Source organism: Lepidochelys olivacea (assembly GCF_965140295.1).
Source record: "Lepidochelys olivacea isolate rLepOli2 genome assembly, chromosome: 2".
Classification (NCBI taxonomy): Eukaryota; Metazoa; Chordata; order Testudines; family Cheloniidae; genus Lepidochelys; species Lepidochelys olivacea.
The window spans coordinates 35,442,445-35,469,057 of NC_140412.1; the positions used below are offsets into that span (position 1 = coordinate 35,442,445).

Sequence of the window (26,613 nt, forward strand, 5' to 3'; positions counted from 1 at the left end):
TGGAGTGCTAAATTACTTAGGCTACAGTAAAAACTCTGAAACAGAGTGGTATATCCATTTTTTTTCCAAAAGTGAGCAAAAGCAATGTGAACTGTACTTTAAGAAAATTTTGGAATTCAATGTTTTTAAAAATTCTTTTTGGCAGCCCCTTATTATCCAGTACAAGTCTCCCTTAAATCTAAACAATTCCAATTTAATTTCTCTCTGTAGCTTCCATTTCCTAACCAGCTCATCTGGTAACACCACATTTAGGATTCAAGATGAAGGGACCAGGAAAGAGTTAAGAATATGTATGTGCCCTGTTTTGTGACTACTTTCTTCCTGCAGTGAGGGCTATGTACAGCATCTTTATGATCCCCTTATAATTAACACTATATAACATATAGGCTAACAAGGATTGCTACAGGAGTGACATGAGGCTCACCCTCATTGTATCACCTCTACATGCCTCCTGTCCCCTGCATTCCTGAAGAGCCAGGGACCAAACTGAGGTGTTCAACTAAGGTTGACAATATGGAAAACTATGGGATGGATTCTCTACCCCGTTACACCAGTTTTACACAAATGGGACTACACTGAAGTCCACTGAGACCCCTGATGTTAAAGTATGTGTATAGAGTCAGGAAAGGTGACTACATTAGGAATATTGAAAGTACCCCAAAATCATTTGCAGCCATTCCTTATACCATTTAGGCATGGTCCACCTGCTTCAAAGTTATGGAAAAAGACAGTCATGTTTCTGTTTTACACAGAAAACTATCACTGCCGAGATGAAGCCGTACAATATGTTCCACCTCACAAATATATTAAGCCTAAAATTTGTGAATGACTTTTGACAAGACTAAGACAAGACTATTATTCTAGATAAAATAAAGTTCTTGAACCCTAAGCTGTTCAGAGAGGACACTTTCTTTATATTTATTCGCTACACTGCTGAGCACACTATTGTAGCTTTGCAGATAGTAATAATAATAACAACATATTTTGATCTTAATCTCCATATGAAAACACTGTAGTTGATATTATGAGTTACATATTCTATCCATTTTACTTATTTGGTCTAGGACTAAATGGTGTGGTTACAGGTAGGTTTTATGGGCCATAGCTAACTGCTAGTCCATTGTATTATGAATCAAAGCCAACCTTTTACTAGTATCTGCCAAGTTGTTACTAAGTAAATATGATACTGTTTGAAAAATCAGATGTGTCCCTCTTCATAGTATAAACCTGAAATCAGATAGGCTCATTTCCAAAACAGAAAATTAGATTCAGATTTATTGCTAAATACTGTAGGGAGTCTCTATTTCTTCAGTAAGCAGTATCATTGAAAACAGTAACCAAAAATTGCAACTGCAAAAGCAATGACCCAAAATGACCCAAACAAAACAACAAAAAAAGATGTGTGTGGGGGGGAGGGGGGGTTTAACAGCAATTTTCTACTAACAGTTCTCTGCCAGGCTAGTGTGCTCAAATGAAACTCCATCTACCACTTCCTACTAATCTGTAGGGTTAGATTCTCAGAGAGCACATTATAGGCATGACATTAGGGACATAGAGAAGCAAAACCGCAAACACAATATTTTAGAATTTTATTCGATATATTCAGCTGAGGCACCATTGTTTATGTTTAACTCCTGAAAATAGGAACATTTCAGGAAAACATCCCTATTCAGGACATCACTTAAAAATGTGCTTAAATGCTTTTTCTACATGAGGATAGATATAAACACATGTTTGAAGGCTTTCCTGAATTGCACCCTGAATGTGCTTCAAATATTTAGACTATAGGGGCTTTGCAATAATCAAGAAATTCTTAAAAATTAAAATCCAGTGCTAACTCTGAAATCACAGTGTGCACTGCGGAACCTGTACCTACGTTCTTTAAGGAAAGGCCACCTACCAGCTCATCCATTTTGTTTGCTCTTTTTCTTTTGGCCATACCAAAGATTTTGCTCTCTTGGGTGTCACCTATTTAAAATTTGATTTTCATACAATTTCCTGATTTCCTCCTGTGCAATTGAGGAACAATCTTTTAAGTGAGAGGAAGGATTGTCTTGTGTTGAACGTATACCCATTGGAGATGTAAGACGTGTTCTATTCCCCATTCTGCAAAATACTCATGCAAATTATTTAATATCTCTATATCTTATTCTTCTGAGATGTAAACTGGGGATAATAAGATTTACCTCAGGGGTTCTCAACCTTTTTCTTTCTGAGACACCCCAACATGCTATAAAAACTTCATGGCCCACCTGTGCCATAATAACTGTTTTTTCTGCATATAAGAGCTGGGGCTGACATTAGGAAGTAGCAAGCAGGCCAGTTGGCCAGGGCCCCATGCCACAGGGAGGCCTCACAAAACTAAGTTGCTCAGGCTTCAGCTTCAACCCTGGTGGCAGAGCTAAGGGTCCTGGGCTTCAGCACTGCACAACGGGGCTTTGGCTTTCTGCCCTGGGCCCCAATGAGTCCAATGCCAGCCCTGCTTGGCAGACCCCATAAAACCTGCTTGCAGCTCCTCCATGGGCCCCGGACCCCTGGTTGAGAACTGCTGATTTACCTAACTATCAGGGTTAATGTGAGACTAACACTTTGTAATGTTTGTAAAGTGCTTTCAGAGCTTGGATGAAAATCGCCACAGAAGTATTAAGTATTATTATTTTTAAAACCTTTGTAAATTTTATGCCTGTTTACCAACCATGGAGAATGAATTTTGTTTTTTTAATTTTCCACAAAAGAGGTTAAGCACAGCAGTGATAGTGCCACCTTCCCCACACTAACTGCCAATGAAACCCAACCATATTCTGCAGGACAGGAACTAAGAGGTGACAGGATAAAGTGTATGTCTCCACTTAATATCTGTCCTCTTTGCTGAAAACCACAGTGTTGCCAATCGGTACCAATTTTAGTGCTTTTTATAATGTGGATATATGACTATTGGACACTAGATTGACACCCCATTTTTAACAGAGGTAACCAATAGTCCCAAATGATAAAACCTTTGCAACTCAGTGAGGCTGGATTTGAACTTAGAATCCATTTTCAACCTCTTGAGTTAAACCAGTTGTATCTTTATTAAAATTTAACCCTCTATATGTCACAGGCTATATCAATTCAGTTCAATCCAAAAACATGGAATCCAAGAATCTTGCTTAGGACACATTCACTTTTGCAACTGAAACCAAACTCTGGGAGGTGTAAATTAGGAAATGTACTGCATATCATAAAGACAGAACAGTGCTGTACATGCTGCATGAAAAATCATCATATTGTGCCCATTTGGAAAAGTGGGTTCTTTTTCTGTATGTGTCATACTACAGTTGATGTAACGGAGGAAAAATGCACACATAAAAAAAGACATATTCTTTCCTTGACCCATGTGCAGAGCTCACAACCTTCAGGGGGCTCCAGGCAAGGTATATGGAAAGAGGGGAGAATATACCCCAAGGAGTTAAATGATATCATCTGCAGCCTTGTGTAAACTTTAAGAAAAACAATTAATATGTATTCTTGAAGGGCCCAGATTTTACATTTTGAAGAGATTTCTCTGGAAACAGCCAAAGCTGGTAATTCTTAAGATGGTTATCAAAATAATTCCAATTTTTTTGTCCAACCCGTCTACTTAACATCAAAATGAAATGAAGTGCACTTCCATCTCAAAGCAGTTTTGTTTCTTAGTAAACAGTTCCTGGAGCACTGATCCACAAAGCTCTCTGAGAATGGGTATCTGAACATGTAGCCAACTCTCATTTAGCTGTAATTCATTTCCATTTTAGGAGGGAATGGGAGATAAAGTCTCAAAGTCATAATTCAGACTACATTCTACACCCAACTAAACTATTGAAAAATATCATTGTGATTTGATACTTAATTTGCTCCTATTATAAATATACCATTGAAAGTTAATCACAGGACTGGTTTAGTCTTAACCTGTCAGTCTTATTTTAAGTTTTCATATAATTGTAACTTGAAAATGTACTTAAAAGCACTTGTAATTTAACTCCATTAATACACATATGCAGCCATCATAAGAAAGCAGCCTGTTAACTTTTAAAAGAACAGTTTGTTAATAAAGAATGTATAATTGTTATGCTCAGTTTATGCCACCCGTCTCATTTTCCAATGCAAAACAATTTCTTTTATCTTGTATTTTAAGTTCAATTGCCCATCATATAATACCACTGAACTTTTTGGCTGGCCAAAGACCCAGTTCACTCCCTCATGTCTCATAGGCTTCCGTTCCAACATTTCTGAACATTTGTTTCAGCTAACAGATCAGCTGCATTAGTTCATCGTAGTTTCAAGTTGAAGGTTAGGGCATATCAGTCAATTCCTGTTAGCTGAATGATCCTTGGCTTTCTCAAAAATATCTTTTCTCTGCTTTTATGTAGTTTATTCTCTGGCCTGATTGTTCAACAACATATTTGTTCAGCAATATTTTTACCAATACAATTGGAAAGGGAAACTTTCACTTAGACAATTATGTGTTATGCTTTACAGAATTATCATTACAAACAAATGTGATATTGTTTATTATGGTAATGACAGGCAGCATTGCATATATTATCTGCCTGTGTTCTAGAATTCTATAAACAAGAAGTGGCAGGGGTTACTAATGCCTTCTGATAAAGTTTGATAGTGTTCTTATTCAGTTGTCCTCTAATTACATCTAAGCTCTCAACATTCTTTGTAGATTGGTCCACACCCCAAGATGTAGTTTTTGTTCTTGTTCTCAGTTACCTGAATCCTTTTGCCCATTACCTTTTTCTTGAAGAAATGGTGCTTTCCTGATAAATTACTAAATTACTATTACCACTAATACTTCCACTACTTCTAATAGATAGCATTTATAATAGTGATTGTTTATCCATCAATTTCAAAGCACTTTGCAAAAATTAGTTAAAAACTACTCTCTCTCTCTCTCCATTCCTGACTCTTTCCGAAGTTATAGATGATTGTTATTTGGTTTTGGATAATTAAATAAGGGAGTTGCCTAATCATAAGCAGCTATGGTGATAGGTTTGTGAACAAGCCTTTTAAGGCTTGATTGAAACATTTCAGCCAAGGTCTACTTCAGCCACTAGACTAGAAAGTATCAAGGCAGTTTCTCCTCCAATACTGAGCTCCAATTCAACACAGTGCCCACCAGTTCAGAAATATGGATCAACATTTACTCACAGCAACTTTCTAATAAAATTCCTTCAGTATCATAACTTAGCCCATATTTCAAAATCCTCTCTTACTATTGTTCAATCAGGGTGTACTGCAGCTGTTTCTTTGTTGGTGCCACTACTGCTGAGCACACCCTGATCGAATGGAACTGAAAAGAAACAGAACTCCTTTTCTTCCTTCCATTTTTATACCACATAAAAAAAATCCATTGTAAGAGAGCTGCTTGATTCTTCCCAGCACAATCTGCAATAATAAGGAGTCATTACCCATATGTTTAAGAGATATTTAAGCAGGTTGCAACTTTTCTATACATTTCACTTTCTTTTTCGCAAGTGATGTTTAAACTAGCAGAGGCATCTCCGAGAACTGAGAAATTTACAGTAAAAGAAATTTTTTAAGGATTCATTAACACTATTTATTTCAATAGGTCCACAATCTGGAACACTCTGTAAGGGGCCTGGAAGTCCCACTATGAATGGGAAACATGCAGCTAGTCTGGCTGCGGGATTGTATACTGCCTGAATACTGCAAGGCTTTGCCTTTTGTACATATATTTTTATTGATATACATATATACAATTATAATTATTATTGATTCCCCCTCCCCAAAATAAGGAGAAAACAGAAAAAAAAAAAACAAAAGAAGTACAAATCAAGGAATGGGAAGGGAGGGAAAGGAAAGGAAGGAAGGGGGACAGGGAGGGGAAAGGAGAACTTTATCAGGTTCCATTTCCTAGGAATGAATCAAAGGTTTCTAAAAAGTTAGACCAAATCTTTTCAAATTTGTCCAAGGTCTATCTTTTTCTAACTGTTACCTGCTCTTTAGGTGCCAGGCTAGCCAAGTCTCTGTAAAAAAGCTTCTGTCCCTAGAGGTAATCTCTCTTCCATCTAAGCAATGTGAGTAGTTTGGCAAGCACTGCTCTAGAGAACCAACCTTCCCGTCTGCTGGAGAGTTTCCAAGATGATGCAGCATATCCCAAAGTACAGTTCTGGGAAGTAATTTTTAAGGAGGTATCCATTATCATATTTATCCTCCTACCTATTTCTAGCCAAATGGACCGTATCTTGGGACAATCCCAAACGTGAGAGACAGTGTGGTTCCAGGAGACCCACATCTCCAGCAGCAGTCTGTTTGGCAAGGCAAATGCACGGTAACCAATGGGAGGACCAGTATGAAGAAAATAGAATTATTTTACTGATGCAGGCAATCTAAAGTAGGGAGGATCTTTTGTTTCCTCTTTCTGCAGCAAGGATGAGATGCTGGGACATGGAGGGAGGAGAAGAGGACAGTGGACAATGGGTCCTTCTGCTAGGTAGATATACAGGCTGAACCTCCTGCCCATTGTTGTTGGATGTAAAGGGGCACCCTCTCCCACTACAGCCTTTAGGCTGTAAAAGAGACAGTGGAGCAGCTAAACAACTACTACACACCAAAACCCCAGGTTATGGTAAGAAGACTCCTTTTTTCCCAAAGCCCCTCTTAGCCCACATAGCCCATTTACTGGAACTTCATGTGGTGAACGGCAATATTTGGCCCATAGGCTATAATTATTATTTTTTAATCTTCACCTAATTTTGTTTACAATTTATTATGTATTTTTCCATTTCCATAATTGTTTTCAGTTTACTAACAGGAGCTCTTTTCATGTGATTGAAATGGCTGGTTTGTAGTGAATTTCACTATATCTTGGTTAAAAAGAAGGTATAAGGTGAGGTATTGATATTCTGTTCTTCACTGACACTTAGCATCTCATCACTGCCTGATGTAGCAGTAGTCTGAAAAAAATACCTCCACTATGTACAGGGTATGTCCCTTGTGAATATCCAACATTACATTACATTGGCAGGCAATCTAGTAGTAGATGGTAGGCAAACAGGTAAGAGCATGACTCAGGTTTGAAAGCTGGCCACATTTTTAAAAAAGAACACAAACTTACTCACTACAGGAGGTTTTCTAACTTCTTACAGCTCTGAATCCACTTGTATGAGCAGAAAACATATCACACAATCCCCACTGTTGCTATGTGACCCATGCATTTCTTTCAGCATACAAAATATTTTATCCTTTTTTAATGCCAACCAGTTTCTTTAAGCTTGTAATTTAACAATGGGAACAAAATGAGCATTAAATGCTTTTAAGAATACCACAGATCCTAAGTATTACTAATTAATAAATTATGTAAGGCCATATATGTGTTTGGGTAATTTGAGAAGCTAGAAATGCTAGTCATGCCATGAACTGTATAAGCAAGCACAACAGTCACCAGTTTGAGTTTCCAAATTAACAAAAAAATGAGCATAGTGACCTAATTCTACATCATCTGCCTGAGGTTGATGACTACAGACAAAAATTCCTTCCTTCGTGCAATAACTGACTTATTTGTAACCAGCTAGAAACCAAATACATTCAAGTGATTTCAGTGTTTTCTTCCAGGCAGTTATTTTGCCGTATACAGTCAATATCTACTTTGTGTTACATTTCAAACTAATTTTTTTGATAGATAAGCGTCTTGAATATTATGAAAGAATCTTCTCTTAACTATTATAACCAAGCTTCATGTATTTGGAAGGTAAGGTTGACAGAAGCTTTATATCATACTGACAGTTATCACACAAGACCTTCTATAATGGATGAAGAATATATTTCTAGATTTTCCCCCTTCTATTTCTATATGGCATACCTGCCACCATTAGTTTCCCTTGTGTCATAAATACAGACTAGCATTACTTGACAGGAATCACTACGAAACCAGCTACAGATAAATCCAGGCCTGTTTCCTTCCACATAGACCTTTTGCATTCAGCTCCAAAGGGGCTGTTTGAAAAGAATGACCAAGTTTGATTTTAGGCTTCTAGGTCATGGTTTCACCTTGACAACAGCTCTTTCATTTCAAGCAATAACATTTGCCAGGATCCCTAAGGTGCTTTCATTTTTGTCAAGAACTGAAAAAAAAAACCTATGAAAAAATGATAAATCTTAATTCATAAGCTGCAGGACTATCTCTGTGTCTCTAGCACAAAACTTCAAATCCAATCCAAGAACTGGATGTGTATTAGAAGTCTTCAGATTTAAACCTTGTCCACCATGATCAAACTGGATTTATGGAGCATCATAACTCTCCAGACACCATCCAGCAGCTTATTAATTTAATAGACTCCTGTCCATTCCATGATGTTTCTGCCCTGACAGTCTCTCAAGATAAGGCGAAAGCCTTTTGACAGGACAGAGTGCATATATATTTTCTTCTGTTTTCTTGTGGATGGGGTTGTCAACAACTTGAAATGTGTGGCTCAGCAAATTTGTTTTTTTCCCCCTTGTAGCTTTGCAGGGAAGATGACAGCCAACACTCTGTAAACTAGAGGGGTCATGAGGCCTGTGGTTTTCCCCAACCCCAAGTATTTACTTAGCATAAGGGTCTGAAAAATAAAAGAGAACAGAGTAAAAAGTAAAAGTAAAATAAACCACATTTTATACCTAGTATGTAGCTGGGGACGGAGCAGGGAAATGAAAAAGGCTCTCATTAAGTACCAATTCTTTCCCTTGAAACTTATTTAGAAAAATCAGGGGGAAATATACTCTCCACACATACTGAGGTTAATAACAGAAATCTTTTCATGATTATCTTATTTAATTTTTGCAAGTGGATCCAAATTTGAAGAAGTATTTCTTTTCAAAAGGCTCCACTGTGCAATGCAAACTGTGCTTGTTTTCTGTGCCCAAGATACACTCATGGTTGAGCATAAGAGTTAATGTCCCAGTTCATGGCATTGTTTGCTGCTCCAATCCAAAAGTCTACTATTCCATAGAAGGCATATGTCAGTGTTCTGTAGTTAACCCTCCCTGAAAATAAAAGGAATTCAGCTCTCAAAGAATGAAATAAATGTCCCAATATTTGTAGAGAGCACAGCAAAAATTTGCACATACTACCAAAAAAGGAAACAACCCAAAATTAACATATGGCTGACATTGCAATGATGCACAAATAATGAATTGCTTGATGAAGGTATTATATCAGTTCCTTTGTGCTGCATTTCTGGACAAGCAAAATACATGACTAACATCTAGAGGGACTGGAAGAATTAAGCATGTGATTTTAGATAAATACAGCAGACACACAGTAGAGATATACAATACAGCCTTTCTGAGGTCATTCACAAGACCCTATCCTCTCCATATTTAATTCCCTTTCTCATGGATCCCTACAGTGAAACCAGCTAACAAGCATATTAAGTTAAAAAATGAAAGAAAAAGTATTTGTTGTTCTCCCTTCCCCAAACCTTTTTGGATTGCGAGTTCCATGGGGCAGGCACTGTTCATCCCTTCTTGTCTCTCTGGAATGCACCCAAGACACAGTGGATGTTATCATAAATAAACAATAAATACAATATCTTGCCTTGCTTGCTGATGCCACATGGGGTGTAGCAGGGGTGGGTGTGTGGAAGGTTCCTTGGCCAGCCTGCCAGGTCAATGATTCTCCAAAAAGGATCAGCATGAATGGTGCCCTTCCAGTACATTCTTTCTACTTGTCATGGCCCATTTGCTAACCTTTCTCTTAGTGGTCATGAGGGTATACTGCTCTAGTGCTAAATGGGTGGGAAAGAATCTCAGGCCCCATTCCTCCAACACACATCAGTTATTCAGAGAAGGATTGGACACCGCTATTATTATACATGTACACTGCACACACACTCACTCTTATTTTTTTCCTGGCAACAGCATTTTACAATTTATCAGAGAGTTACAAAGAGAGAAATTTAAACACACACACTTTCACACACAAATAGCCAATAAGAAATCTGTAACATCATAGAAGGCATGTTTACCTAATAGAGGCTGTCCATGGGGACTAACATTCTCTCAACAGATACTGCATTCTGATTGTCTACACAGAACATAACAGTCTACATTTATACACATAGGGATTTAAACAAAATATGCTTTTAATAATATGTGAAAGAACACCTAGAATTCTGAAGTATATGCTCCAAGTTAACCTTTGGCCTATTAAACAATTTTCCCTTTGATCCACAACAAATAACTCATATCCTAATGCAGCAGCATTTAAACTCCTTAGAATATTTGAACTATGCCTCATTAGGGTTCCTGATGCTATGCCTCTGTACAGCAATTTAACATTGTGTTGTCTGAAATTTTAAAATGCATTTGCTACTGGAAAACTCACTTGCTGGAGAAAGATATGCCATTAAGAATTTCACAGAACAACCACAGGAAAGAAATCCTATGTCATTATCGAAAAAAATTAAAATTCGTCCTATTGTAAAGTGGCCTTCACTACAAAGGTAAAATAGACTAAATTTTCTTTAAACAAGAAAAGTTTATTAAAAATAATATTCAGTTCTGTATTGCAGAGTAACTTAGCCCTATTACAACAGTTGTATATCTTCAAAGCATTGTATACATATTAGGTAATTAGCTAATTAACTCCCATAGCACACTAGTGAGGTCAGTATAGAGGTATTATTTACAGACTAAGGCACATAAAGTTTAAAAGACTTACCCAAGGGCACACAGCAAGTCATTAGCAGAGCTGAGATTAGCACTCATGAGAGTCTGGTACCCAGTTCTGTCCCCTAGCCTTTACTATTTTTTTAACAGTGCCTATTTATAAATTGGCTACATGGCACAATTTCATTGTGGGTATCCATCATTTTAACTGACCTCATCCTGTAAATCTACCCTAGCAGACTTGTTCACCATTATGATCAGAGAATAGACGTTTTGGGGCAGCTTTTAATAGTAACATCTGTTCGAACAACAAGCACCCAAGCCTTAGCTATGTGGTGAATCATTCCTCAGTAGATTTTTTTCTTTTCCGTTTTTGTATTTACAAAAATAAAATGAAGCATTATTAGTTCTTACTCTAAGGCAACATCCTTTCTAACTGGGATTTTGTATTTTGTTTTAGACTCTCAGCTAGCAGTCACTGCAGTTTCACTTGTGGAGGAATACAGGTTTTCATGGTATTTAATACCACATATCAAACACTACTGGGGCAATTAACAATATCACTCTGTAGAATTATTTACAAACAAATCATTAATAATTTTTGAATAGCAGTGCGGTAAGAATGAATGTTTTTTCTGCTGCATCCTCTTAGTAATAACTAAGGGCATAAGCTACTCAGTAAGGCCAGGCAGAGAATGAAATAACATCAGTAAATCACTAACATAAATGTAAAAACAACGAATGCATAACATGAAATGAAATGACAGACGACTCAAGAAATATTTGAGTTGTTGCTGTACAACTGGGCCAGTAGATGGCTCTTTTTCAGTAGCTCTAAGGCCAGTCGGCCAATATTCCTGACCTCAAACCATTCCTGAAGAACATAGCCATTTGAATCAAAATTGTAGTTTTAAAAGCAGCCATCTTATGATCTTTGGTTTCATATACAAACATGCTCCACAGCTCCTACATGAACTTTAAACACCCTCAGTCTTATGCAACATAGCCAAGCGGCCTTAGATATATATTAAACATGTTGGTTTTACTGCATGGAGTTATCCTGTGGTGCTCTGCAATCAATTACTGTTATACCACCATCATTAATAATTTTCTTAATGAAAATGATTCTGTTGATCTCCGTTGTATTTTAATTATCAGAGTTAAGCATAATTACACTGCAGCTCTGAGCTGGCATGTAGACTCCTTTAGGGCGCAATTTTGTTTTAACACACTGATAATGTAATTTTACATTGTGTCAGTTGTTTAGTTATTATCCAGTCGTACAATTCCACTGTATTCCTGATAGCAGATAATAACCTTAGCACCTCCTATATCCTGAAGTCATTTAAAAAGCAATATTGGAATCTCACAACTAGCTAACTTAATCGCCTTATGATTTTATAATTCCCACAGCTAAATATTTGTACAGGCACCCTGTTTTAACAACGCCACTAAACATACAGTATCCATATGTTTCATATGAAAGTGAGAATGGTTTAAGTAATGCACCTAAAAATGTGTTTATGTGAGTGTGCATTGCAGTCTGTGCAACTGTATTTTGCACATTGTTTCTGTTCTCTTATTTTCAGTCCCATTTAATTTTCTTAAATTCCTAACAGAAGATTTCTATGTAATACCTCAGCCCTTTCTTAGCTTGTGGATGGATTCATAGATCCAATTTTATAGCTCTCCCAAATTTTTGCATAATCCTATGTTAGGCATGGCTGCTTCTCAAGTACACTAAGTTGCTATGAACATACAGTTCATGCATAAATACCATCTCGGTCTGTTTCAACAGCAGCTGTATTTTGAATCATTCAAACTCTATTGTTTGAAAGAACACATTTGCAAGTCTATGTAAAGCACAATTTTTAAAATCTGTTTTAAAATTTCTCTTATTATGTATTGGAGAGCTCTTACTGGATAGTTTATCTTTGTGGTTTCTAACTGATCATTAAAACAAATAAAACAGGACATTTTTGGATTTAAATTTAGTTTTAAAATAGTCTTCTCTTGTCTTTTAAACTAAGTTTACATTATACAAAAATAAGAAAAGTTTAAACGATCCGCAAAAAGGTGTAGTTGCTTAAACTGTATTAATTGGATACTTTTTGCTTTCACCATTAGTCTTAATGCTGATGCACACATGACCTGAAAGGATACTAAATATCATTGCCTTCAAACCTTGAATGATTAGCTATTTTCTCATTCATAGTCTGACATACTGAGTATTATCTGAATGCACAGTTTAGTCAATGAGAGTTAAACAGAGACACCCAAACATTAAAAATACAAGCAAGCTATGCAAATGTCATAGGTCAGTATTTGGAAACTGAGTATGCATTCCACTATATAAACATAAAGAAGTCTATGTTTCCTATATCCAAACCTATATCTCTAAATAAACATATAAAATTCATGTTCACTCACCAAGCTCAAATACTACAGAAAATTTCCAAGGCAAAAAGGAGAGCTAGGTGACCTACTCCCGTTGACTTTCGATAGGAGTTGAGCACCTACCTTCCCTTTGCACCTTTGAAAATCTCCCCTACACCTTCTATTTGCAATATGAACATTAATTATTACAGTCTCTAATGACCAGGCAATCAAGAATGCCATTCCTATGTTCATATAACATACGTGGGGCAAAACTCTGTTCTCAGATGCACACAAAACTAGAGATGTATGCAACTTCTAAGTGCAAAATTTGACCCTAAATTTTTAACATTAGCTGATTTTCAGAGATATTTTGCTCTTAGGAATGTGCCAGCTCAGTCTGCTCATCTTATCTTGAGTATACTGAGAATAACCTCTGACATGACCGAATCAGCCCACACTGGGTTTAGCTAACTACTTTCTAAAATGTCAATGGGCAGTTAAGAAAAACAACCAAAACCGTCCAAAAAACTGCAACATAACATCAAATTACAACTTAATGACACCTAACACTATTATATTTGAAGTATTGACAGTATGGAAGACAGAAAGTCAACACAAATCAAAGCAATGTAATCCAAAATGTTGTAATGCAAATTGAAGAACGAAGCATTATTGTACTTATTTATTTTGAGAATATTATATTTGGCATTGTTTTAAAGTCCAGTCCCATAAGTCCTTCTGACTCAGAAAACCCACTGCATGCCATTGGTGTTCCGGGCACTGAGAATTTGCAGGATTGGGTGCTTAATGAACCACGGAATACCAACCCAAACTGTGCAGTGGGTAGAGAATGCAGTGAACATTCCACATATCTCTGATCTATTTTGCAAGTTCAATTAATGTAGTTGCAGATTTTTACCTTACAATTACCATTATGATTCAGAATTTTGTCACATATTTTTTGTAACAATATGTGTTTACATAATGCAGATGGGATATCAAAGTTTCTCTTGGCCAGTACAGAAGATACCTTGCAGTACAATTCCATAGAGCTACCCTTTCAATACTATGTGACCATGTATTGAAATATGAAATAACAAACATAATTTAAGTGAAATAGGGTGCATTTTAATTAAATGAACAATGTTTTCTTTCATTCAGAGTAACTGTACATCAAACTGAAACAAGTTTTCCTTATTCCAAACCCCTCCATGTTACTATAGATGCGTTCATGTAGATAGTAATTTATCTGTATAATCAATTAGTTAATGTTTGTAAAATATTGTATATATACTAAGTATTATAATATTTACAGCAGGCTTATGTACTTGACAAGACACTGTCTTATGGGAATTTTCAGAAGATATGTAAGAGTGAAATAAAATTCCTATCATAACAGAAGTTTCTACCACAAAACGTTTGTCCATGAAACAGGTTTAACACTATTCAAAGTAAATTGTGGTTTCAATGCATAAGAAGCTCTGCCATACCACACACACAATACTTCACAAATTTTCCCACTTGGGCAGTTCAACACAATACTCCTAAGGAAGCATGACTGGATCCCCTTCTGTGGTATTTCAGGTATTGCAGGTTACAGAATTAATGTATTGGTCTTTTGTAATTATAACAGAAAGAATTTGTAAGACCCTGGTGTGCAACTCATTTTGAACATGTTAATTCCCTTTTTTCAGCGTTTCAACTTTCAAAGGCTTGTGGCAGTTTAAAAGCAATCCTCTTATAAGTATATAAATTGCAATGATTATAGGAACAAGTTGTAATTGTTTCTAGTAAGTTTTTAGGAGTCTTTGATGTTATGATTAGTGTTTTGTGTGTTAATATATTGATATGGGTGCTTATTTGCCTGGATGCTGAAATGGTCACTAGGTTGTCGCAGTAAACAAATCTTTGATCTCAGTAGGTCTGTTTGGTTAGACATAAAACCTAAAAGAAATTAAACAAGAGCAGAACAAGTTCTGAAGTATTCACAAAGCACTGAGATTGGGAAATTGAACACAAGGATAGAGAATCATAGCTTTGCAACCAGATCTTGCCTGGGAAAGCCAAAACCAGCAACAGCTGATGGGTTGTTCCCATGCCATGTACTGCTTTCCTATAATACTGTAACGTATCCATTAAACATGGAGACATCATGTACATGGTTGCTGACTATACCACACACCTGGCGTTGTGGATTGTACTCAGACCCTTTTGATCCAAAAGTCTTTACATCTTGAGCTAAAATAGAGATTAAGTATGGGAATAATAAGATTTGTATCTAGGCTTGACAGGATTAGATTTTTATTGGTAAGTGTCAGTAAATACTGATTTCACTGTACACACACAAACCAACTAAAAGATAATTCCATCAATAGTAACTGAAATGTACATATAGGCAAAGTAAGAAAAATGCTCTTGAGAACTTATTACAGGTTGATTTCAATATATTTACTTTGCATATTTTGACATATGATGTTGACAGTTTATGGTTTTTGTTGTGCTTTAGCAGTTATAAAGCTTTAACGTTTTGAATCTTAACAACTACTGTCATTAAATTATTATTGTCTGATCCCCCCATTGATTTCCCACAACTACAAACATTTAAATTGATAAAAATTGGGGGGGAAATTCTTCCACCCCATTATTTTGCACAACTGTGAAAATGTAATTGATAAAATAGAAAAAATGCTTAAAAATAAACATTGATTTATCTGTTGAAATTATTTATATATATATGATGAATTCTGCCGAGCCTACTTATATAATTTTTGTGCGGCTGCAAAGCAGTCACACTCACTTGAGCAGGCCTGACATTCCATCCTGAAGGGGGCAGTGGTATGCATTTCATCCACGCATTACAATATGACGTCATGATACTCTATCTTTGCACAGAAAATTTACCAAAAATAACTTCAACATATTTTCATGTCACACTCTGGAATGTCAAAGGGAATGAGCCTGCAAGCTAGCTGCTGTTATTTTCTATTATCATGCAGACATGAATTCTTAATCTATGTAACGGTTTCAATGAAGTCCAAACTTTTCTAATTAACCACGAGTCATGTGACAAGGTGGGTGAGGTAAAATCTTTTATTGGACCAACTTCTGTTGATGGGAGAGGCAAGCTTTCAAGCCACACAGAGCTCTTATTCAAGACCTTTCCCCAGACCTAAAGAAGAGCTGTGTGTGGCTCAAAAGCTTGTCTCTTTCACCAACAGAAGTTGGTTCATTAAACGGTATTACCTCACCTACCTTGTCTCTCTAATATCCTGGGACTCACACAGCTACTTCTACACTGCATGCAAGATTTCACGTAACAGTCTGCAGTATAATATGCCATGGAGCAATGCAAACTGATATGACATGTTAAAAAGCCAGGGAGAACTCACTTAGAGAGTATACACACAATATGGATCTAATATTTCCCATGAGGCCTTGACTCTGAGGGTGAAATGAGCATGATATTTTATATCTGGCATCTACCTGAGTAGTGGTGCCTCTCTGCTTCAAAAGCATTTAATATATTAGACAGAACATGGTGGTTTTATTATTAAAAGATAGCAAAATAATGTTATTTAAGATGTGAAGTAGGGGAATAAGAAATACTTATATACAAGGCAAGGGAAAAATACACTGCTCCAATTTGCTTTCTCTTATGCAATGGGTATGTTTCCATGCTGTCATTAATTCCTTGCAAAGAAAGCAGAAGAAAATCAGCTTGTGTTTACCTTTGCTGTACACAATGCAGTTGTTTTTGTTGTCTTCTACTCCTTGCCAAGTCACATCCAGCAACCACTTGGGGCCAGCAGTCAGCACCATAGGGACTGGAGCCTTTGTCTTCTGTAGAAAGGATGATAACAAATAGATGCCATTTGCTTGTGTTATTAAGAACTTGAATAATAATAGTAATAATCATTTTATTTGCAAACAGCTAAATCTCCAAACTCATAAGCCAAGGTCTTATTCCCCAGCCTCAGGATATTTTTAAGACGATACAAGCAGTAAGGCTTTAGTGTTTTCACTGATCTGAATGGTGGAATTATTATCAAGGATTTTTTTGAATGATATTGGATCAGATCTCCAAGATTAGGCAGATCTCTGGTGGTTCAGAATTATAAAGGGAATGCAGATGACTTTTACAGCAAAGAGCCAAGTATTTAGAAGTGAACTTTAGACACATTGTACTTCATTATCAACAGGATCTCACTATTTCCTGAAACAGACAGGAAAGAATTTAAAGAATCAGTATCCATTTCAAAGACATGGCCTGGGTAACATTTATATTATAGTAGGAAATTATTCCAGTTGGATAATGCAATTTCCCCCCATTTGCTAAGTGTTGATGTGCAATTTTACTATGGCTGAAATAATAATCATGCTAATGATTCACTACACAGGGTCTCAAAAAGTCTGTGAAAGAGGTAGTGTGAATGAATTCAAATCAGAGGAATTAAAGCATGATATCCCCAGTTCTGAAAGGCACAGAGAAGACACACACTCATAGTTTTAACAAAAAATATATCCAGTGTACATTTTAGATTTTATACTCATAGAGTTTGGGATTTAAGAAAGTACAGTACAAGTACCCACATTATTTGCGCTTAACTCTTTTCATAAATCTAACAGCAAAAAACTGACTGATCTTGAATTTAGTAAGCCTTATCACGAGTGTCCTTTCATTGAGTGGTAGCGAAACACCGCTTAGACTTTTATCATTCAGAGTGCTTGTCCTGTATATCAAGCATTATGAAACCACAACAGAGTATAGAGTACAATAAAAGGGTCTCAAGGTAATTTTTAACTGAAATTTTTTCATCTAGATATAATTCTGTCCAAGAGACTCCAACCCTTTCTCATATTTTCTCTGCTATCACTAATTCTCCAGTTAGTGCCAGTAATGGTTCACTTGAGATTTTCCAGTGATTTCAAATATCTAAGAAGCTGGAAAACCACGTGATGGCATGGAGATTCCAGATGCATTGATGTTTATTGAATATTATAGAAATTTACTGAACTATTTTACGAGGTACAATTGAACTATTGTATGTACAATATATGGGTGCAGGCTACTTGCAAATAAAATGAGAAGATTATAAAGGATTTTATTTACATAAGAAAATATTATTTTATCTTATATGAATCCATACTGAATATCATAATACTTTTTATTGAAGACATATTGCCACTGCTATGATGATCAATATCCCCCACAACACACCTTTCAAGAGCCATGGGTTTTGCACTTGCCTCTCACAACACGTGGTGTACCTCATCCAGTGCACCAAATACCCCAAAAACAACGTGGGTGAAATCTGACAATCACAACGCTCTTGAATGAACTCACACAGAAATATGATAAAAGACAAAAACACTATCACCTGTGAATGAACACTTTTCAGAAAGCAATCACTCCATATCTCATCTCTTTGTCCTCATCCTCAAAGTAAACTTGCACAACACCTTCAAAGTCACGAAAAAACATGGGCTCAGCAGAGACACTGGTTGTAAGACTCAGTACAACAATTTGTAACCTACTAACCCTCCTTTGTCCTCTGACTGCAGATGTGCTAATTTCCCACTTCATTTTAATTGGTATCCCGCAATATGTGTTAACCAGTTATGCTTAGCAATCTATCCCACCTTGTATTTAGCTGTGACACTCTGAAGGCATGTCTAAATTAGACAAAGGTTTCTAACCATCAGAGGAGTGAAGTTCTGGAACAGCCTTCCAAGGGAAGCAGTGGGGGCAAAAGATATATCTGGCTTCAAGACTAAGCTTGATAAGTTTATGGAAGGGATGATATGATGGGATAGCCTAATTTTGGCAATTAATTGATCTTCAACTATTAGCGGTAGATATGCCCAATGTCCTGTGATGGGATGTTAGATGGGGTGGGATCTGAGTTACTAGAGAGAATTCTTTCCTGGGTGTCTGGCTGGTGAGTCTTGCCCACATGCTCAGGGTTTAGCTGATTGCCATATTTGGGGTCGGGAACTAATTTTCCTCCAGGGCAGATTGGCAGAGGCCCTGGGGGTTTTTTGCCTTCCTCTGCAGTGTGGGGCATGGGTCACTTGCTGGAGGATTCTCTGCACCTTGAAGTCTTTAAAGCACGATTTGAGGACTTCAATAGCTCAGACATAGGTTAGGGGTTTGCTACAGGAGTGGGTGGGTGCGATTCTGTGGCCTGCGTTGTGCAGGACGTCAGACTAAACTATCATAATGGTCCCTTCTGAACTTAAAGTCTATGATTCTATATACCTTGGGCTCTAGGACCCTGCGAGGTAGGAGAGACTCAGAGCTCAGGCTCCAGCCTGATCCAAGAAGTCTACACACCAGTGAAACAGACCTGCAGCCTGAGCCTCCTGAGCCTAGGGTGACCAGATGTCCCGATTTTATAGGGACAATCCTGATATTCTGGGCTTTGTCTTATATAGGCACCTATTACCCCCCATACCCTGTCTGATTTTTCACACTTGCTATCTGGTCACCGTACCTGAGCTTAAGTTGGCTGGCACAGGCCAGCCGTAGGTTTTTCTTTGCTGCGCAGACATACCCTGAGTACCTCTTCCAGACCTGAAGAAGAGCTCTGTGGTGTACCTCAAAAGCTTGGCTCTTCCACCAACAGAAGTTGGTTCAATAAATGATATTACCTCATCCATCTTGTCTCTCTCATAATATTTTTGACCTTCTTTGGTTGGCTTTGATTGTATCACTGTACAGAACTCTTGTACTGAATCTAATATTCTTTTGTTTATATGTATTTTATCTTTCATATTCTCTATGTAAATGTTCATCCATAGGTTTTTACTTTTTCCATGTGTGCTATATTACATTATTTGCTTGTCCAGACTAACAACTGGAACAAATACAAATACGGAGGGAAACAAATAGAAAGAAATGTTTCTAGAAGTGACCTAAAGAAAACTAGTGATAACAAATACATTAAATGTGGTAGGATTATAAATAGAAACAATGTGGCCGACTTTTAAGAATTGTTTCTAGTCCTGCAAAACTAAGATATACAAATGCAGAAGTTGTGGCTAGTATGTACCTTATGTGGGGTACTGTGATGCAAATTTTATCTTCATTACATAGATTTGGAATATGGATTTAAAGCAATGATTTGATTTGACTAGTTGAGATTTTTTGATTATGTTATGCCCCTATTTAAATCACTAACAAGCCATATGTATGACAACACCAGTTATGTAATCAGAGCATGCCATTTAAATAACGATCCTGCAAATAGACATTATATAAATGACACATGCAGGAAGAAACCACAGAAGAAAGAAGGAAAGACAATCAAATCATTAACCCCTTCCCTCTACTATTGTAAACAAATATGAGCCTGATTTTCTTTCACACTAAAATAGCTTTACACTGCTGTGGCGATGAAAAATGCTCTTTGCATACATAAGAATCATGCCCATATGTGTTTAAAATCACTGCAAGCTTTAGCAGCAAAGTCAGCCTGGGATGGCCATGATTGCACAGCCATGAGGAGGTTTTGTGAGTTAGGGCCTGTTCCTACAAGGTGCTTAGTACCTTCCATTTCCATTGCAGTCAATGGGAACTGAGTGTGTTCAGCAGCTCGTAGAATCAACTTCCGGTTTAAGTTCACATTGTTGTTTGCACACTTATTCATGGTCTCGGGTTGCCCCAGAAGTAATCAAAAGGTAGAATAAATCTATTCAGGCAATAGTCCTTGCCAAGTAGATAATACATTAAACAGACAAATAAAAGAAAGGCCTATTTTAAGGTACAGTCCAAGTTTAAACAAAAAGAAGGCTTCTCTTATCCAGTACGAGCAGAAAAGGACACACATTTACTGTTCTCCAAGTTTCCCAGCTTCCACTTCCACAACTCTCCTGTCTTTTCTCTTTTCAGACATCTGACCTTTCATTCCTTTCCTCCTCACCTATACTTTCTGTTGTGCCTCAAGTGGCTGTTATTATTATTTGCATTAAAGTTGTGCCTAGAGGCCCCAATCAATATCAGGGCCTATTTGCGTTTGACATAGCAAGACACAATTCCTGCCCCCAACAGTTTATAATTTAAATAGACAAGACAGGTGAAGGGTGAGAGAAAGGAAGTTCTATAACCCCATTTACTGGCCTCGTGAAGGGGGCGGGAAGCTGTAGCTGTGATATCTTGATTTTGGTAAGGTTCATTCCATAAATGAACTAGGGAAATGTGGTCTAGATGAAATTACTATAAGGTGGATGCAAAACTTGTTGAAAAACCAAACTGAAAGCGTAGTTATTAATCGTTTGCTGTCAAACTGGGGGAACATATCTAGTGAGGTTCTGCTGGGGTCTGTCCTGGGTCTGTCCTGTTCAATATTTCCATTGATGGAGTGAACAGTATGCTTATAAAATTTGCAGATGATCCCATGCTGGGAGGGAGTGTTAGTCCTTTGCAGGATAGGATTAGAATTCAAAATCACCTTGACAAATTGATGACCTGGTCTGAAATCAGCAAGATGAAATTCAATAATGACAAGTGCAATGTACTAGACTTAGGAAGGAAAAATCAAATGCACAATTACAAAGTGGGGAATCATTAGTTAGGCAGTAGTATTAGCAAAAAAGATCTGGAGTTAGAGTGGATCACAAACTGAATATGATTAAAAAATGTGATGCAGTTGGCTAATAACGTCCTGGGGTGTATTAACAGGAGTGTTGTATGTAAGACACGGGAGGTAATTGTCCTGCTCTATTCAGCACTGGTGAGACCTCAGCTGAAGTACTGTGTCCAGTTCTGGGCACCACACTTTAAGAATGATGTGGACAAACTAGTGAGAGTCCAGAGGAGAACAAAAATTATAAAATGTTTAGAAAACCTGACCCATGAGGAAAGGTTAAAAAAACTGGGCCTGTTCTGTCTTGAAAAAAAGAAAACACAGACTGATAATAGTTTTCAAATATGTTAAGGGTTGTTATAAAGAGGACAGTGATCAGTTGTTCTCCATGTCCATGAAGGTAGGACAAGAATCAATGGGTTCAGTCTGCAGCAATAGAGATTCAGTTAGATATTAGGACAAGCTTTCTAACTATAAGGAGAGGTAAGCACTAGAATAGGCTTCCAAGTGTGGTTATGGAATCCCAGACATCGGAGGTTTTTGAGAACTGACTGGACAAACAGGGATGGACTAGTTATACTTGGTCCTGCCTCAGCATGGGTGCCTGGAATAGATGACCTCTGGAGGTTCCTTACAGCCCCACATTTCTGGGTTTTTACAGAGGGAGAAAAGACACACATTCAACTTACGTGATGTGCCCATCACCACACAGGAAATCTATAACAGAGCTGGGAATTGAACCCAACCCTCTCTCTTGTGCTTTAATCATAGAGCCATTCTTCCTCTGGCTAGCTGGAAGCCCAATCCCAGGCTAGTAACAGTATCTGCGAGACCAAAAGACATAGTACTAAGGCTGGTGCCTAATCTGCTCCTATACTGCATCCATGCACCCCAGCACACGCTGAAAGCCGTTAGTCAGATCAGAGTCTACTTTGCCGTCAGCCATGGCACTTTATTGCTTAAAGGTTTTCTTGAGCTTAAGAAACCGAACTGGAAGCATTAAAATAACTCCCAGGTGACCTGTTTAAGTAAAGCTTGAAATTGGTTGAGCTGTCTGTGAATGGTTGCTGAGTACCACAGCTGGGCTGGAGAGGAAACAGGGTGTTTCTCTTTAAAGTTCTGCCACTTGAGAAGAATCGGTGGGCAAACCTGAAAGGAATTTGCCATGTTCCTGTCCTAACTCTGAGCCAAGCTATACAGATATGTAAATTAACTTCTTTTTATTTGAAAGTGAAACTTCACAAGTCCCCAACCACCTATAAAGCTTGGGAGAGGTATAACTTCTCTCTGAAGAAATTCTTTATTACCGTATTCTTTAGTACCGTATAATAGCCATAAGAGGTGGCCACATGTTCATGTTCATCCTGGGCCACTGTAGTATTTTTTAGGGGGCTGGCACTAAAAGGTTAGCAAATTCACAATGCACTTAAGTTGCTCACAATAACACAGAGTATACGACCTTGTTGTAGCCTATTGCTCTGTAAGAATTGAAACATGTTTACCTTTTCAAAAAGGTTCTTTTTCCTAAAATGGTTAAAAGTAAAAGACCAGAGTCCAAGATAACAAGAAGCTTTGGTTAAATCAATCATGCCTTTATCACCTCAAGCTTAGACTACTGCAATGTGCTATACCTGAGGCTACATTTTAAATCAGTTTGAAAGCTGAAGCCACCCACTTGTAAAGCAGGATATCTCACCTTAAGCGTGTTACACCAATGCTTTTAGAATCTGCACTAAATGCCTATAGGCTACTAGGTGGAGTTTAAGGTTTTGGTTGTGACCTATGGAGCTCTAAATGGCCTGGAACCTGTCTATTTGAGAGACCACTTCTCTGCCTTTGCCACACTGGGGGTCTCTTGGTTTAAAGCAGAAGGAACTGCTGGCAAGGCAAGGTGTTCTCCATGAGGGCTCTTCAACTTTGGAACTTGATCCATCCTTGCACCAAAATAATCGGAATGTGTTGACTTTCAGGTTATGCTACAAAGATCACTGTTGCTTGAACTTCTGGGGAGACGAGTACTGACTGGGGTAATACCAGGGGAAAGAGGAACATTCTTTAATCTTTTTACTGTAAGGTTTTAGCACATCATTGCTGGTCTATGAAGAACTTTGCTGTTGGATTTCCCTTTATGTTACAATTTGAGTTTTTAACTCAATATTTTTAAAGGGTGTCTATAGTCTGGGAGAGGTGCCTTTTTCTGTTGTTACAAATCTATAGAAATAAATGAATTAAATAAAAATTGACTGCACTGGCTCAGAGTCTCTGAATAAACCCAAATGTAGTCTGTTCTACATACATTTCATAACAGTAGGATAAATGTGTAGGACTGCTGAAAAAGACCTCAACAATAAAATTAAACATTATTTCCCCCGCAAAAAAGAATTGTAGTATAAATTATTCAAGAAGCTTACATGGTCATTCTATCTACATCCAAAGGAACACAAACAGGGATTCCTCAACATGCCTTGAACCCAAATTGACCATACAACGGGAATCTTGAGTTTCAATAAAGATGGAGTATCACAGAACGGAAATATTGTTTACTATTCATGCTACATAGAAGCAAAGGTTCTTGAATACTTTGTACCTGAGAAAGCTATTTCAGCTAAAGGTCTCATATTCATACAAACCACAATCAGACAAATTTGACAAGGACAAACAGGATCAAAAGTTTGATCTCTTAGGGAACAATTAGAATCAGCTAATGAGGATAAAAGAGGTCAAGCAGACATCCACTTTTCACTAACCTTTTGAAGTAACTGGACAAACAAAGGGCGGTAACCCTCAATAAATGTTTATACTTGAGTCAAGAGGTTAATGGAGATAAAAATACCCGGCACAGAGATCTGAGAATAGTTTTACATTCCAACCTAAAAGGAATCAGTGCTGGCAAGGTAATGTTAGATAGATTCTTTCTTGCATTTAGCTTACAAAGATTTCTAACAATGGATGTGTGCAGCATGGCAGAAATTTGAAGAAACCTAAGTCAAAAGACATTTTGTCATAAGCATGCAGTATGGAATCCAGGAAGTTCTGGTATCAGAAAAAGGGAGGTTAAACTGTTTTATGAGAAGCTGTGTGACAGGAAATAAAAGATAGTGAAGTTAATGTCTAGTAAGTCAGTATAACATGATGGCAATGTCCTGGGAATGCCCTTCTAAAGGGTGTTCAGCATTATCTGAGAGGATGTACTGTTCACTGAAATGCCACTATATCCAAGGCAGGCTCCAGGCACCAGCGAACCAAGCAAATGTACAAAGGCGGCAGGACATCGGGCTCTGGGGCGGCAATCTGCACTCGGCGGCAGGGGGAATTCGGCGGCCGCACTATCACTCCGCCTCCGTGTTGGGCAGCAAGGTTTTTGGTTTTTTTTTTTTTGCCACTTGGGGTGGCAAAAATGCTGGAGCCGGCCCTGACTATATTGCTAACATTTATTTTATTTTCCGCATCCAGTACAGGGCTCTGCAGTGTCAAAAATACCTTAAAAAGGCTAGATCTCTTTAAAGCATCCTCACCAAATTGTGGAACATGCTGAGAACAGCAGAGGATTAGGGGCCTCATTTCTAGTTCTCTTCTGCTCCAACCCAAACAGATTTCTGTTATATTTTGCTAAAAATCAAATCAAACCAAATTTGTAATGGCAACCATAGCAAATCTCCTGGAGATTTTGGGTTCCCATAAATGGTAATACGGAAGATAATTCTTTCTACAGAATCTTCTTGGCCCAAGAGAAAGTTCTGATGCCCCTCAGCACTGTACTTTCTACAGACAATTACAAACAACACTGTACTGAAAGAAGAGCTGTAAATATCCCTCAGGTGCCTCCAGATATGAACTCAGGTCTGTTAAAATGCCAGTTAATAAATACATGTGTGTTTCTACTTCAAAATTCAATTCAAATTCAATCCAATAGCCACCAGGATGGTGTATCACTGACACTCTGACCCTGCAGAACTCCTCCCCCACCCAGTGACACTAAAGTCACCTTTAGTAAGTCACTGTACCCAGCAAAGTAAAGTATAAAAAGCAAAGGCATATAAACTCATCAAATCATTTCAGCTGGAAGGGATCATCTCATACCATCCTCCAGGCAGTAAAAGGATAGATTTAAATAGTTCTAAGAGATTCCTAATAGATTGATACTTATTCCAGCAACATTGGTGATTTTACCACATCACTTCAGCTCCCCATAGTTAGAGCTCTATACTGTACTACCAAGGACATGTTGCATCTATCCCAGTCCAATTCCTCATCAGTAAATCTACTATGAAATCATTAGCTCTTAAAAATTACATAGATTGAATTCAGACAGCCACATCACAACAACTCAGTGTACAAATAGACCTGCTCTTCTTTGTGAATTATTCTTGTGAGGAAGAATGGACACTCCCCGGAATACTGATATCTGGTGCAAAGTCCTTCTCCATGGAGATCAGTTTCCAAAAAGCATGTATCTAAAGGGATTCACTGAAGACCAGTGCTGACTGCATGGAAGACCATAGCCTTTAAATTGAAATATGCCCTCCCCTTCACTACTTTGCTTTGGCTGCTTGGCAGCATGGCTTCAGCTGGAGCTTTCCCAGTGGAAATGGGAACAGGTTTGCATTGGGAAGCATGCTGTGGGCAGCAGCCACTTGCCTTCAGCTACTCACAGATTTCACTGCTAACTGAACTCCTGGTCAGAGCATTTGTGGGGTTTATGAGCGTGCCAGGAGGTGGCACTCCACACTTCCATTTGTGGAAGTGTGGAGTGCCAAGTGTGGAGTGCAAGTGTGGAGTGCAAATCCAGACACACATCTGTGTCTGGATTTGCAGACACAGACTCCCTTCCTATCACTCAAGATTTGGAGTATAGGCAATGATCTCTAGTGTTATGGCTCCACGCTACATGCTGACAGGCACAGTTTAAGGAACAGGTATGACAGTCCCTAGCCTATGATCACAGGTCCTGGAGTCATGTAATTACATCAGTATCTTAGATTTCACTACAAAGAAAAAAATTTCTAGACCTCAT

General features: G+C 37.8%; 1 protein-coding gene across 3 annotated transcripts in view; it reads right to left on the reverse strand.

Annotated features, from left to right (window-relative positions):
* The window catches only part of ZFPM2 (zinc finger protein, FOG family member 2), a 443,433-nt gene that overhangs the window by 121,826 nt on the left and 294,994 nt on the right, over positions 1–26,613 (reverse strand). For all 3 annotated transcript variants that reach the window (XM_084620788.1, XM_084620787.1, XM_084620786.1), the window contains one exon: positions 16,743–16,854. In XM_084620788.1, the coding sequence (XP_084476914.1) occupies positions 16,743–16,854 (112 nt within the window). The remainder of the gene's footprint in view (positions 1–16,742; positions 16,855–26,613) is intronic.